The following is a 15640-nucleotide window of genomic DNA, read 5'->3' on the forward strand; positions in this document are numbered from 1 at the left end:
ACTGCTAAAGTTATTATTATTTAATTTTGTGACATCAGCCATTTTATCCAGGTAGTATTTTTAAATAATTAAGTTAAAATGAATTATAATTTGAGCATTGTGTGATATTGTTAACAGTAATTGGTGACAACTTGGAATTGTGCCACACTACAACCAGGCATCACTTCTTTTGTTTATGGTTGTCAAAAGTAGACATTTTCTTAGTTTGTAATGAGGTGTGTTTACAAAAGGGAAAAGCAGGCAAGGAAGGGAATGAAACCAAAATCTGTGGCGTGCTTACTACGCTCCGAGCATTCTATTAGGTGTTTTCACCTATATCAACTCATTCAATCTTCTGAACCACCCCCAGTAATGCACAAGGTGGTTCCACTTTCAGATGAAGAAATTAGAACTCAGAGATTCTACATTATTTGCCCAGGGGCTGACTGGAATCCAGGCCAACCTGGGTCTAAAGTACAGGCACTTCCATTCACCTTGCTGACCCCTGGAACTGGCCTCAGTGACTCTGAAGTCCATTCTCACCACTGCCTCACAGAACTCCTGCCCCGAGGAGATAAGAGCGTGTGAGTGCAGGGTGTGGCAGGGCTACAGCCCGTGTTTCTGTCCCATCCCTCAGTCACTTCTGTAAAGTCTATAATAATATTTTTGGTATATGAGGTAAAGGCATTGTTCTGAAGAACGTGAATCAATCTAAGGAGTTATCTTTTTGTTTATTGCTATTCTCATTTTATTTTCATGAATTGCCACTTGAGAAATTAAACTAGAGGGAATCTTAAAACATAAAATGTGTGGAGGAAAAGGAAAATGAGAGGCAAAGATAAAATGACATCAGGAGTAAACTATTTCAAATGAATATTGTACATTTACCAGAGACAGGACACACATTTGGTTACAAAGTGTCCTAATGTTTCTTGCACCTCGTTAGGGCCTGTGTGTTCAACTAGACTTACAGAATGTTAGAATGGGAAGGGGGCTCAGAGATCATGTAATTTCTCCTTTAAAATGAGGAAACTAAGGCCTGGTGAGAAATGTTGAGACACAAACTCACATCTTTCCTCAGGCTTCCTCCTATCTGTTTCTTGAAATTTTGATTCATACATATGCTCTTTTGCCCATGATAGATACAACATTTCATATGCTGTAGATATTTTCCACGAGGTGGCCACACCAAGGCTGAGAATAATATTTGGTGTAATGAGTAAACATATGGATTCCTCCCAGTTCAACTCCAGTTTCTGCCATGCAGCAGCTGTGTGTCTCCTCAGGCAAGCTACATAACCTCCCTGAGCTTCAATTTCATCATTATCAAAGTGTGCTGATTGTCTAATAGTTCATATTTTAATACTTCGTGACTTGCTATGAAGATTTAATGAGATTAGGCATGCATGACATTTAGAATCCTTCTTAGAATGACATAAATATTCAATCATTATCATTGTTATTTAAGGAAGCCCTTTTGTGGTGATTCATTCCATCATATTATACATGAGAACTATACATCTTTTGGTATATCATGAAGAGTTACTTAGGGACAATTAAATTTGTATTTATCAAATGTATATGATGTCTTCTTCCAATTTTAAGCTGGTTTCATAGTGGATTCATATGAAAGGTAGAATCAAATATCTTCTCAAAAACAGTGACGTGACTTGACTTGGATATTTTAACAGAAGCTTCTCTTGCACTTACTAACTGGCCTGCTTCTCCTACCTCACTGTATTTCTCCCTGTGAGACTGGAAATGGAATGTTAAAGCCCCTTCTTATGTAAGGCACATGGTTTTACTAGCACCATTTTATGATGGGTTGAAGTCCGTTTGCAGAGCAGGTTGCAAGGAAGAAAGGCAAAAGCTCTGGAATATTCCTGTAAACCCCACTAGAAAGCCACTTCCCATTGGCAGGAGGAGACAGAGGAACCGCCATGCATAAGCCACCTGCAAAGCCTGTTTCCTGAACCTGAGGCGATAATGAAACATGGATGGACATGATCATATTTTACTTTAACAAATATGTATTGAGTGCCAACTATGAGCTGGGCACTGTTAGCCACTGAAAATGTAGTGATGAATCCGATCATCTTCACCCTCAAACATCTTACAGTCTAGTTGGGGAACAGATGGAAGGGCACTGGCTTTAGCACATAGAAGAAATATTCTAGACAAAAGCTTCCCTCTCAGGAGCTATGTGTGCTCTTACACTCCACTCTGTTTCAGACAGCCATCAACAGGCTTGAGACTGTTCTCACTCTATCCCTGACCGCCTGCTGGAATGCCAGCTCAGGAATGCTCTGACACACTCTCATAGTGTTGCACACAGAGTGTGAGTGTCCTGTAAGTTACAGTTCAGCCAAAGCAAGTTGAAAGCCTGCCTCAGTCCTGCACTGATCACCTCCAAGAGGCACCTCCACCAGGCATTTATGAAACCAGGTTTCATGTCAAAGGCAGAAACAACAGTCTCCTTCATGTAATTTAGAACCTGAAGTGAAACATGCAGCCAGGTTTCCAAGACCTGTACTTGCAGATCTTCTTCCTTTTTTCTCCCTCTGCCAGCCCCTGCCTCCTGTTGCCTTCTATCTGCATCTCCCAACCAAGCCCTGGAATTAATTTGGCCCGAGTGTTACTAACCCAGAGCTCCTCTCCCAGGGAGCCCAGGCACACTCTTGCACCTTGGGTGGAAATATAATGAGTCTGAGGTGCCACATTACATAAGTTTCTTTTCATCGCAAATGATGGAAATCACCCATGGTTAGTTGAATTTTTTAAAAAAGAGGGGAACAAGGAGAGAGGTAGAATTTTGGGGGAAGAATATTAGTATTCCCTCCCAGAACGTAAGGGCAAGCTGAGCAACAAGCAGTCATGAGGAAGCAGTCTCATGGTCACCACAACACTGAAGCTCTCAGCAAATTCAGAAGCCTGCTTCACTCCTGCTCTGATCGCCTCAGAAAGGACCTGCATTGTTCCTGAAACCAGGTTTCATGTCAAAGGCAGGAAACAACAGTCTCTTTAATGCAGTTCAGAAACTGAAGCTAGCGGACCTTCTTTCCAGAGAAGGACCTACGTATATCCAGGGACGTGGGTCCATGAGCGTGGCCCAGCTGAGGGGTTGGGGAGGGCCCGGATGGGCGGGATCTGCCCCTGTGGACGAGGATGAGAGTTGCCACAGAAGGGGACCTCGCTGTAAGCGTCGCAGCCGTGCCATGATTCTTTGGGCAGAACGGTCAGCTAAGGAGACCTGTCTTTTTGGAGGTTAGATTTTTTAAGTGGAAGTTATCATTTTCTAGGTAGTTTATCATTTCCTTCATTCCATCACTCAGTCTAGCCTCATTTGTGGTCTTACTAGTGAAAAATCAAACTATAGTCAGTTCTACTTACCTGTTGACTTGATATAATTTCCCTCAGTTTAACGTTTGTTCGTTAAACTTCAGAGGAGGCTTATGAAATAGAGCTTGGGTTCCCCCAATGGAGATTTGGACAGCCACCCTTGAAGCTATCCTGCCCTTGCCCAAGTCCAGGGTAATTATGGATGGGAGGCTGGTTCATCCCAGGCTCTTCCACAACTTAAACCTGAATTACTGTTTGACTGGCATCCATTCATTCATTCACTCACCTATCAAGCCTTCAGTATGTCAGAAACTCTGTCAGGAGGTGGAGATATAAAGATAAATTTGGCACTGTATGTGCTCTGAAGGGACTCACAGTCACCCCTGGTTATATGCAAAAAGAGGATTAACTAGGTGCATCTCTCTAAAACATCATTAAAAATTTTTTTTTCATATTAAGTATATAGAATAGGATGAAAATTTGGCATGAACTTTGAAGATAAAGCACAAAATTTCACATTTTTTTCTGATCTGAGAGCTTCTTTGAGCCCTGGGCTGCAGGCCCCTCTTCTCCACTGTCAGATGGAAGCATTTAGGAGACATCAGTGCATCTTGGAGCCGTAGTCAGTGACTACTAGACTACTGCCATTTTCGTTCTTAGCAGGGTGTTGCACAGAGTTCTTCTTTAAGTAAACATTAAAAAAATTCATGTTCCCAAAGATGTGGTCACTGGACTTATACTTAAGGGTTTAAAAATACTCTGTATCAAAGCATAATAACATGTAATATTTTTATAATCCTTTTATTTGGTGCCCAAAACAGCCTTGCGAAGAAAGGCTAATTATTTTCATGAGGGGGAGGAAACAGAAGCTAGAATGGTCATCCAAGGTCAACAGATGCTGCTCCAGGCCTGGAGGTGCATCTCTGGGGTGGGTCACTAGGAGCCAGCCCCGAATTTGCCACACATCCACCATGTGCCTTCTGGGCCCCCACTGCCCCTGAGCCTGCAGAATTTAGGTTGGCTGGATTTAGGTGTCACTTTCATTATGACTGAAAAGCTTCACGGGGCCCTGGTCCTTATAGGACTGGCTCTGCTCTCATGAAAGGTTTGCACTGACAAAAGCAGGCACAGAGGAAGTGCAAGAGCAGGACGGGGGCTGCTGATACTGTGAAAGCCATTTCTCATTGTGATCTCCATGCTACCGACCTGAACTGCACGCAGGAGGAGGAGGAGGAGGCTGCAGTCTCATTCTTCCCTGGGGCCAAGATCAGAGACCATCCCTGGTTTTTCTCACTGCTCCTTTTCACTTCGCAGTGGCGCGCTCTGTGGGCCCAGTGTCAGAAGCCACAGTCCATCTTTGCAGCCAGAATACTGCACAGATTCAAACACCGTAGGATGGTTTTGCTGTGTATGTAGGTTTATTTGAAAATACTGCAGATGAAGTGTTTTTCTTACCTCCTTGTCTCTTCCTTACTCCAATACGAGGTCCATACTTTCTATCATCTTTCAAATTACCCTTTCAAACACATCTTTCCAACCACCCTGTAGCAGCCTGGCTCCCAGCGGCCTGTGCCCCACCAGCCTTGCCCTCCCCCTATCGGGGCTTTCGTAACCCCTCTCCCCTGGCAGAGTACCATACCTTTTATCAGTCTCGTTTGCTGATCCTGCACCATGAAAGCAGCTGCTGATTGCCTTGGTTTGCGATTGTATTCTCCCTGGACGAGTACCTGGCACATAGTAAATAGAGCTCAGTAACTATCGGTCGAATGAACTACCGAATTTTTGACACCTCCACCAGTGTCTGGTACAACCTCATGCCTGCCTATGAAAGACCCTAGTGAAATAAAGAGCAAAAAGCCATTGCAAGGGTGGAAAAAAAACCTTAACTTCTTCTTTTTTAAATTTTTAAAACTTACTCTTTGTAGTCAAAGAATCTAGTTTCTGATTGACTAACTAAGGGGGAAGGGAAAGATGCAGAATGGGGAGATGTTGGAGTGTTGAGTCAGAACTGCTGTCAGCCTTCTGAACCACGTGCCCAAGCCCCAAAGCTTGGCCCCTGGGGGGAGCCCTTTTACTGCCTGGACCCCCTCGTCTAGATGGCAGTGAAGGCAGCCAAACGAGCCTATACATGTCATCTTCACTTAAGAAAGCAAAGGCTTCATTTAGTTTATTTTGTTAATTAGGTGATGGGAGGCAGCAGGGAGAAAGCTGTGAGTCCACTTTGTTGAGATCTACTGATTGGTTACATATTTGTTCTGAGACTAGAAAGAAACATGGGAAATGGAACAAATTCTCTACTCTGGGGCATTTGGTGGGTTTTGTTTTCCTGGACTTTACCAAGTCTGCCTGGTAAACTTCCAGTTATTGCTTAACGTCTAGATCAATGTCACCTCCTCCACGAAAGCTTTCCTACAGTGTGCTGTCAGAGGGGCCCCCACACCGCTCACATCCATGATAGTGGTCTCACTACCCTGTTCATTTGGTGACTACTTGTTAAACGATGTCTACTGTTACTTCTTTCTGAGCACTGGAAGGCCGAGAATCATCTCATTGTGCTTTATCTCTCCACTGCCCAGCTTAAGCACATAGTTGGTGCTTGGTAAGTGTTGGGAAAATGAATAAATGAATACATGAAAAAACAAGAGACTGCAGAGTCCAGCCACGGTTATCTGATTGTTAGCATTTGGTCCTTCTTTCTGGGGATGCTGTTTGATTATGCTTCTTTGTCTTCATGTAGGCACTCTGATTGTTCTGAAACATCCCTACCCAAGAAAAGTGGAAGAACCCTCTATTTATGAATCCGTTCGGGTTCATACAGCAATGCAGACAGGAAAAACAGAAGATGACCTGGTTCCCACTGCGCCTTCTGTAAGTGGCAATCCATTGACCACACCTCTCACTGTTGAAAAGCTTAATATGCAATAAGAGTTATACTTTTTAAAAAAATTTTTATTAAGATATTATTGATATACACTCTTATGAAGGTTTCACATGAAAAAACAATGTGGTTACTACATTTACCCATATTATCAACTCCCCACTCATACCCTAATGCAGTCACTATCCATCAGTGTAGCAAGATGCCACATATCCACTATGTGCCTTCTCTGTGCTACACTGTTCTCCCCGTGATCCCCCACACCATGTGTACTAAACATAATACCCCTCAATCCCCTTCTCTCTCCCTCCCCACCTGCCCTCCCACACCCCTCCCCTTTGGTAATCACTAGTCCATTCTTGCAGTCTCTGAGTCTGCTGCTATTTTGTTCCTTCAGTTTTGTTTCATTGTTACACTCCACAAATGAGGGATATCATTTGGCACTTGTCTTTCTCTGCCTGGCTTATTTCACTAAGCATGATGTCCTCCAGCTCCATTCATGTTGTTGTAAATAGTAGGATTTGTTTCTTTCTTATGGCTGAATAGTATTCCATTGTGTATATGTACCACATCTTCTTTATTCATTCATCTACTGATGGACACTTAGGTTGCTTCCATTTCTTGGCTATTGTAAAAAGTGCTGCGATAAACATATGGGTGCATATGTCTTTTTGAATCTGAGAAGTTGTATTCCTTGGGTAAATTCCAAGGAGTGGGATTCCAGGGTCAAATGGTATTTTTATTTTTAGTTTTTTGAGGAACCTCCATATTGCTTTCCACAATGGTTGAACTAACTTACATTCCCACCAGAAGTGTAGGAGGGTTCCCCTTTCTCCGCATCCTTGCCAGCATTTGTTGTTCTTAGTCTTTTCGATTCTGGCCATCCTAACTGGTGTGAGGTGATATCTCAGTGTGGTTTTAATTTGCATTTCCCTGATGATTAGTGATGTGGAGCGTCTTTTCATGTGTCTGTTGGCCATCTGAATTTCTTCTTTGGGGAACTGTCTCTTCATATCCTCTGCCCATTTGTTAATCAGGTTATTTGCTTTTTGGGTGTTGATGTGTGTAAGTTCTTTATATATTTTGGATGTTAACCCCTTGTCGGACATGTCATTTACAAATATATTCTCCCATACTGTAGGATGCCTTTTTGTTCTGTTGATGGTGTCCTTTGCCGTACAGAAACTTTTTAGTTAGACGTAATCACATGAGTTCATTTTTGCTTTTGTTTCCCTTGCTCGAAGAGATGCGTTCAGGAAGAAGTTGCTCATGCTTATATTCAGGAGATTTTTGCCTATGTTTTCTTCTAAGAGTTTTACGGTTTCATGACTTACATTCAAGTCTTTGATCCATTTCAAATTTACTTTTGTGTATGGGTTTAAACAATTATCCAGTTTCATTCTCTTGCATGTAGCTGTCCAGTTTGCCAACACCAGTTGTTGAAGAGGCTGTCATTTCCCCATTGTATGTCCATGGCTCCCTTATCATATATTAATAATTAACCATATATGGTGGCTTATATCAGGGCTCTCTAGTCTGTTCCATTGGTCTATGGCTCTGTTCTTGTGCCAGTACCAAATTGTCTTGATTACTGTGGCTTTGTAGTAGAGCTTGAAGTTGGGGAGCATAATCCCCCCAGCTTTATTCTTCCTTCTCAGAATTGCTTTGGCTATTCGGGGTCTTTTGTGGTTCCAAATGAATTTTAGAACGATTTTCTCTAGTTCATTGAAAAATGCTGTTGGTATTTTGATAAGAATTGCATTGAATCTGTATATTGCTTTAGGCAGGATAGCCATTTTGACAATATTAATTCTTCCTATCCATGAGCATGGAATGTGTTTCCATTTATTGGTATCTTCTTTAATTTCTCTCATGAGTGTCTTGTAGTTTTCAGAGTACAGGCCTTTCACTTCCTTGGTTAGGTTTATTCCTAGGTATTTTTTTTTTTGATTCAATTGTGAATGGAATTGTTTTCCTGATTTCTCTTTCTGCTAGTTCATTGTTAGTGTATAGGAATGCCACTGATTTCTGTGTATTGATTTTGTATCCTGCAACTTTGCTGAATTCAGATATTAGATCTAGTAGTTTAGAAGTGGATTCTTTAGGGTTTTTTTATGTACAATATCATGTCATCTGCAAACAGGGACAGTTTAACTTCTTCTTTACCAATCTGAATGCCTTGTATTTCTTTGTGTTGTCTGATTGCTGTGGCTAGGACCTCCAGTACTATGGTGAATAACAGTGGGGATGGTGGGCATCCTTGTCTTGTTCCTGATCTTAAAGGAAAAGCTTTCAGCTTCTCGCTGTTAAGTATGGTGTTGGCTATGGGTTTGTCATATATGGCCTTTATTATGTTGAGGTACTTGCTCTCTATATCCATTTTATTGAGAGTTTTTATCATGAATTGATGTTGAATTCTGTCAAATTCTTTTTCAGCATCTATGGAGATGATCATGTGGTTTTTGTCCTTCTTTTTGTTGATGTGGTGGATGATGTTGATGGATTTTTGAATGTTGTACCATCCCTGCATCTCTGGAATAAATCCTACTTGATCATGATGGATGAACTTTTTGATGTATTTTTGAATTCGGTTTGCTAATATTTTGTTGAATATTTTTGCATCTATATTCATGAGGGATATTGGTGTTTAATTTTCTTTCTTTGTGGTATCTTTGCCTGGTTTGGGTTTTAGAGTGATACTGGCCTCATAGAATGAGTTTGGAAGTATTTCCTCTTCTTCTACTCTTTGGAAAACTTTAAGAAGGATGAGTACTATGTCTTGACTAAAGGTTTGATAAAATTCAGTGGTGAAGCCATCTGGTACAGGGGTTTTGTCAGATTTTCTGTTTCTTCCTGAGTCAGCCTTGGAAGGTTGTATTTTTCCAGAAAGTTGTCCATTTCTTCTAGGTTATCCAGTTTGTTAGTAAATAATTTTTCATAGTATTCTCTAATAATTTTTGTATTTCTGTGGTGTCCATAGTGATTTTTCCTTTCTCATTTCTGATTCTGTTTATGTGTGTAGACTTTCTTTTTTTATTGATAAGTCTGGCTAGGGGTTTATCTATTTTGTATATTTTCTTGAAGAAGCAGCTCTTGCTTTCATTGATTCTTTCTGTTGTTTTATTCTTCTTGATTTTATTTATTTCTGCTCTAATCTGTATTATGTCCCTCCTTCTACTAACTTTGGGTCTCATTTGTTCATCTTTTTCTAGTTTCATTAATTGTGAATTTAGACTGCTTATATGGGATTGTTCTTCTTTCCTGAGGTAGACCTGTATTGCAATATACTTTCCTCTTAGCATGGCCTTGGCTGTGTCCCATAGATTTATGTGGTGTTGAATTACTGTTGTCATTTGTCTCCATATATTGCTTGATCTTTTTTTTATTTGGTCATTGATACATTGGTTATTTAGGAGCATGTTGTGAAGCCTCCATGTGTTTGTGGTATTTTTCACTTTCTTTGCTTAATTTATTTCTAGTTTCATACGTTTGTGGTCTGAGAAACTGGTTGGCACAATTTCAATCTTTTTTAATTTACTGAGGCTCTTTTTGTGTCTTAGTATATGATCTATTCTTGAAAATGTTCCATGTGCACTTGAGAAGAATGTGTATTCTGCTGCTTTTGGTTGTAGAGTTCTGTAGATGTCTCTTAGGTCCATGTGTTCTAATGTGTTGTTCAGTGTCTCAGTGTCCTTACTTATTTTCTGTGTGGTTGATCTGTCCTTCAGAGTGAGTGGAGTGGTGAAGTCTCCTAGAATGAATGCATTGCATTATATTTCCCCTTTCAATTCAGTTAGTATTTGTTTCACATATGTAGGTGCTCCTGTGTTGGGTGCACAGATATTTATAATGGTTATGTCTTCTTGTTGGATTGACCCTTTTATCATTATGTAATGTCCTTCCTTGTCTCTTGTGACTTTCTTTGTTTTGAAGTTTGTTTTGTCTGATACAAGTACTGCAGCTCCTGCTTTTTTCTCCCTATTAGTTGCATGAAATATCTTTTTCCATCCCTTCACTTTTAGTCTGTGTATGTCTTTGGGTTTAAAGTGAGTCTGTTGTAGGCAGCATATAGATGGGTCTTATTTTTTATCCATTCAGTGACTGTACATGTTTTGATTGGTGTATTCCGTCCATTTACATTTAGGATGATTATCGATAGGTATGTTCTTATTGCCATTGCAGCCTTTAGATTCATCATTACCAAAGGTTCAAGGTTAAGTTCCTTACTATCTAAGAGTCTAACTTAACTCACATAATATGCTTTTACAAAGACAATCTAAAGGTTCTTTTTTATTTTCTCCACCTTTTCCCTCCTCCTCCATTCTTTCTATATTAGGTGTCATATTCTATACTTGTTGTCTATCCCTTGATTGCCTTTGGGGATAGTTAATTTAATTTTGCATTTGCCTAGTAATTAACTGTTCAAGTTTCTTTACTGTGGTTTTATTACCTCTGGTGTCACCTATTAAACCTTAGGAACACTTCCATCTGTAGCAGTCCCTCCAAAATACAGTGTAGAGATGGTTTGTTGGAGGTAAATTCTCTCAGCTTTTGCTTATCTGGAAATTGTTTAATCCCTCCTTCAAATTTAAATGATAATCTTGCCAGATAAAGTAATCTTGATTGGAGGTCCTTCTGCTTCATGGCATTAAATACATCATGCCACTCCCTTCTGGCCTGTAAGGTTTCTGCTGTGAAGTCTGATGATAACCTGATGGGTTTTCCTTTGTATATGATCTTTTTTCTGTCTCTAGCTGCTTTAAAAGTCTTCCCTTATCCTTGATCTTTGCCATTTTAATTACTGTATGTCTTGGTGTTGTCTTCATTGGGTCCCTTGTGTTGGGAGATCTGTGCATCTCCGTGGCCTGAGAGACTATCTCCTTCCCCAAATTGGGGAAGTTTTCAGCAATTACCTCCTCAAAAACACTTTCTATTTATTTCTCTCTCTTCTTCTTCTGGTACCCCTATAATGTGAATATTGTTCCATTTGGATTGGTCATACAATTCTCTCAATATTCTTTCATTCTTAGATATCCTTTTTTCTTTCTGTGCCTCAGCTTCTTTGTATTACTCTTCTGTAGTTTGTATTCCATTTACCATCTCCTCCACCACGTGTAGTCTGCTTTTAATACCCTCCATTGTGCTCTTCAATGATTGGATCTCTGCCCGGAATTCATTCCTGACTTCTTGAATATCTTTCTGTACCTCCATAAGCATGTTAATGATTTTTATTTTGACTCCCTTTCAGGAAAAGTCATGAGGTGCATGTTATCTTTCTCAGGAGTTATATTGATTTTACTTTGAACCAGGTTCCTTTGGCAAGAGTTATAGTTTTTAAAATATTTTTGTTCACATAAAAATTCTAACTGGGGATATAAAACCTGGAAAGGAACATAAAATCTGTAGCTTATGATTCAGTTCATCTGGTCCAAGATAAATGGTAAAAAATACAATGCAATAATGATGGGATTTTAAATACTTCTAAAATGGGTACTTAAAACCCTGTCCTTACTTAAAGCCAGACAAGTTCTTGGTAGAATGGGTGAGAGATGTTTATGTCACCTTGTTGGTTAAAGTGTTATGCTTCCTCAAGTTTCTTAAATTAAGAAGAAAAATTTCTTTTGCTATCCAACTGTCTGTGGGGGAGAAATTTTCTCCTTCCTATAAAACTTTGGATGGTTAATTTTTCCTATCCTTTTTTTCCTTCACAAGGGGTACAGACCAGAATGTCTGCACTTTTCAATGTGAGCAATGCTCAGCTTCAGTGCATTGGGATCATTGCTCATCTGAGTCCATATCTGTTTGTTCTGTGAACTGTGACCCCTTGCCTTCATGCTGTTCAAGGCTGTCCTGTTCTTTTTCTCCTCCTCATTTGTTGAGTTAACTCCTGGAGAAGATGTCTGGATTTGTGCAGATGATAAAGGGAACAACACACAGATGAAGTATTAAGTTCTAATTCTAGAAAGCAGCCATTACATTTGAAAATATTCAGCTACATGTGGTATTAAAATATGCCTGCCCTTTCCCTCTCTGTAGTACTTTTAATACCCTGCTTTCTTAACAGGCAAATTCACCACATGACCTCCCTTAACCCAAGGGGGTTGCCCACATCTTCTCAGCCCACCTGGACCCTGCTTGCCTCTCTGGCCTCAGCTTATCCACTCCCTCACTCACACAGGCATTTCTGTGAATGTGCTCCTTCCCTCCCGGCATCTGAAATGCTGCCAGTGCCACTTCTATTCCCTCATCTTCCAAGACTTGCTTCAAGAATCAGTGTCTCCCACGAAGCCTTCCTGGGCCCCTCCCAGCTTCCTTTAAACGCCTCTCTTCTGTGCTCCATGCACCCCTGCTTGCCTTTATCCTGGTACCATATACTGGTGACCTGCTTAGGCGTCTGATCTCTGCCAGCCTGACACTCCTCAGGGCGTGAATCGTAGTTGTCTTGTGGCTTTATAGTCAGCCTGGTTCACAGGGTGGATAGCCCATTTTTGTTCTTATGCCTCATCTACTCAAAAATACAAATCCTGGAAACTGGTTGAGAAGATATTTTAGTTTTGTTAGAGTTGGAGGAGGAAGTACCTGTCCTCAGAACTAGAGGAATTCGGGCAAGCAAGATAATAGCCAGTCCCAGACCAGGACAGACCAAACATAAACCAAGACCTGCCTTCTTACCACATCTTCATTTTTTGGTCTATCTGCTTCTTCCTGTCTTTCTTCTTTGCCCATCCTGACCCCACCACTGGTCACTTCTACATTGCTTAAATTGTCCTTTCAATTGCACTTCGCATTCTACTCTATTACACTTCCCCAGAACTCTCCCCTCAAGGTCAGTCATACCCTATTCTACTGTGTGTCCTTTATCAACAGTGAAATGCAGGTAAGACCTAATTTGCAGAGTTGGTGTGAGCATGAAATTAGCAGACGCAGGTAGGAATAGACCTCTTTAAACCAAATTCTGCAAGCCTTATTACTTACTGCCCATTGCTCGAAAACAATTCTCCAGGGTCTCTCCTGCTTCTGTATGTCTCATGAGCAAGACACTAACAACCCTTTTTCCCAGACCAATTTTTAAAGCATGTTTGTATAGCAAACAACTGTAAAAGATAGAAAGAGTGTCTATGTTCAGAGGAAAAGGCAGACAACAAGAAGTCTTGTGTTGTCTGTCAACACCCGTGAAACCATGGCAGAAGTCAGCTTGTAAGTGGGATGGAGTCACCTGACTAAGTATCTATACATATCTGTGCACAGAAGGTTCTGTACAATGGAGGTTTTAGAACAGTGGGGAGCAACTGGTTGAGAATGGCTGCACTCAGACCATGTAATGTGAGGTCCATAAAATTTGCTGTGCATTGATAGAGACAGAAAACCAAAAAGGTTTCCTAGTGGATTCTCAGGTGTCTCATTTCGCCTCTCCAAGGAGTGACTGTCACCTAGATCAGCCAGCGGGGAAGTGATGCTGATCCGCTTGGAGTGCTCTTGTCTCTTACTGAGCACAAAAGCCCTCAGCCTCCACAGGTGACCCCTCGCCCACCAGACCCTGTACTCCCCAACCTGAGAGCTCTGAGGGCTCCCAGGCTTTTGCCTTCTCTGCTTGGGGTGTAGTTCTCATACAAGCTCTGGCAGAGGAGGAAGAGAATTAAGGCCTACTTACAGGAGAAACAACTTCTTACTTGAAGCAAAAATGAAAATAAAAGTGCTATTGCTCAGAAATGAAGATGCTGGTGTGAAACTGTTTACCATACTTTGGCAACTGCATTTGGGGAATTAGTATTTATATATTTTAACAACATAGGGTTGAGTTCATTTATTTAGCAAACGTCTTTTTAAGTGCCTACAATATACCCAGGACTGTGTTAAGCTGGGTAGTTAGGCAAAGATTTTGCCCACCTTGAGCTTATGTTTCAGTGGGGTGCTGCAGACCATAATCAGTATGATGCTATGAAACTAGACAGTAATACATCATAAAAATAAAAGGCCAGGTAAGGGGAGAAAAGGGGAGCAGGGGAGGTCTTTCTGGGTTGGTGACATTTAAGCAGACACTTCACTGAAGGGCAGGACCACACGCGTCAGGATGTGAGTGTTGCTGGCAGAGAGAACAGAGCCAGCGCCTGAGGTAGGAACTAAACTGAGGTGTTGTAAAAACCAGCAAGATCAAGAGAGGCACGAAGGGAGTTAGAGGAAAAGTGGTAGGAGGTCTGGTCATGTAAAACACTGGAGTTCTCAAAGGGCAGCGTTTGGAGATTGACAATGCTCTGGGGCATGGCCAGCATTAGTGGGGGTCAAGAACCATGAAGAGTCTGAGGTGTTACCCCACTTATGAGCTGACTTCTGCCATGGTTTCACAGGTGCTGACAGATGACACAAAAATTCTGGTTGTCTGCCTTTTCCTCTGAAGGGCGACACTCTGTCTTCTATGGTTGTTTGCTATACAAACATGCTTTAAAAATTGGTCTGGAGCAAAGGGCTGTTAGTGTCTTGCTCATGAGACTTACAGAAACAGGAGAGACCCTGGAGAATTATTTTCCAGCAATGGGCAGGACTCATGGTGGCTAAAAATGCTATGACACATAGAGAAGAGGTGTCCTGTCAGGCATACCTCCTTTACACAACAAGCAAGGCCTTGTAGGACAAGGTAAAGGACTTATTTCGTTCTAGATGTTGATGAGAAGTTAGGAGAGTTTTGAGGAGATTGGTTTAAGATTTTAAATTAAAAAAAATTATTCTCATTACTAAGTGGAAAATGGAGTGGGGGCAAAATTGGGGGCAAGGAGACCAGGTAGGAGGCTGTTACAGTGTCCAGCTAAGAGATGGTAAAACTGGAGAGAGGGGTGAGAACTGCTCGTTGGAACAAGAGGGAGGCATAGGAACCGGTGAGCTTCAGAGCTTCAGGATGCGTTCTGAAGGTGGAAGAGACAAGACCTACCAACGGAGTGAATGTGGCATGTGAAGGCCAGAGCTGCAGGGGGAGTGCTCCTGCCCTCCTCTAAGGTGGCTGAGAGAGCAAGAGGGACGGGCTTGGGCCACGGCCAAGCGGAGTCTGTTCTGGCCCTGAGAAATGTGAAATACAATGAGTCCTTTTAGTAGAGATTGAGATAATACATTTCAAGTGCCGGGCACAGAATAGGTCCACCTAAAACGTTAGCTTCCTTAGCTTCCCTTTTGTGGAATTTGACATGTTTAACACCTCCCGCCCGCTAAAACTTCTGTTCTCTCTGCTTCTGCAACATGGTTCTCTCTTTATTCTGTTATTTCTTTAATACATTTTGTAGTTCCTCTTCTTGGGCACCTCCCTTATATGTTGGCCTTTTCCACTATTCTGTCCTTGAAGCTCTAAAAGTTAAATTTGGTGTGTATTCTTCTAGTCTTTCTTGAATAAATACATATATATATAAAATGAGCTCTTTGTTGTAAATAGAATTACAATGTTTAATTAATTATATTTTA

The 15640-nt window shown here is 41.2% G+C and overlaps 1 protein-coding gene across 4 annotated transcripts in view; it reads left to right on the plus strand.

Annotated features, from left to right (window-relative positions):
* DAPP1 (dual adaptor of phosphotyrosine and 3-phosphoinositides 1) overlaps window positions 1-15640 on the plus strand; it is a 57812-nt gene that overhangs the window by 31898 nt on the left and 10274 nt on the right. For all 4 annotated transcript variants that reach the window (XM_036914044.2, XM_057502470.1, XM_036914045.2 and 1 more), the window contains one exon: window positions 6056-6186. In XM_036914044.2, coding sequence (XP_036769939.1) covers window positions 6056-6186 — 131 coding nt within the window. The remainder of the gene's footprint in view (window positions 1-6055; window positions 6187-15640) is intronic.

Source organism: Manis pentadactyla, chromosome 5 (assembly GCF_030020395.1).
Source record: "Manis pentadactyla isolate mManPen7 chromosome 5, mManPen7.hap1, whole genome shotgun sequence".
NCBI lineage: Eukaryota > Metazoa > Chordata > Mammalia > Pholidota > Manidae > Manis > Manis pentadactyla.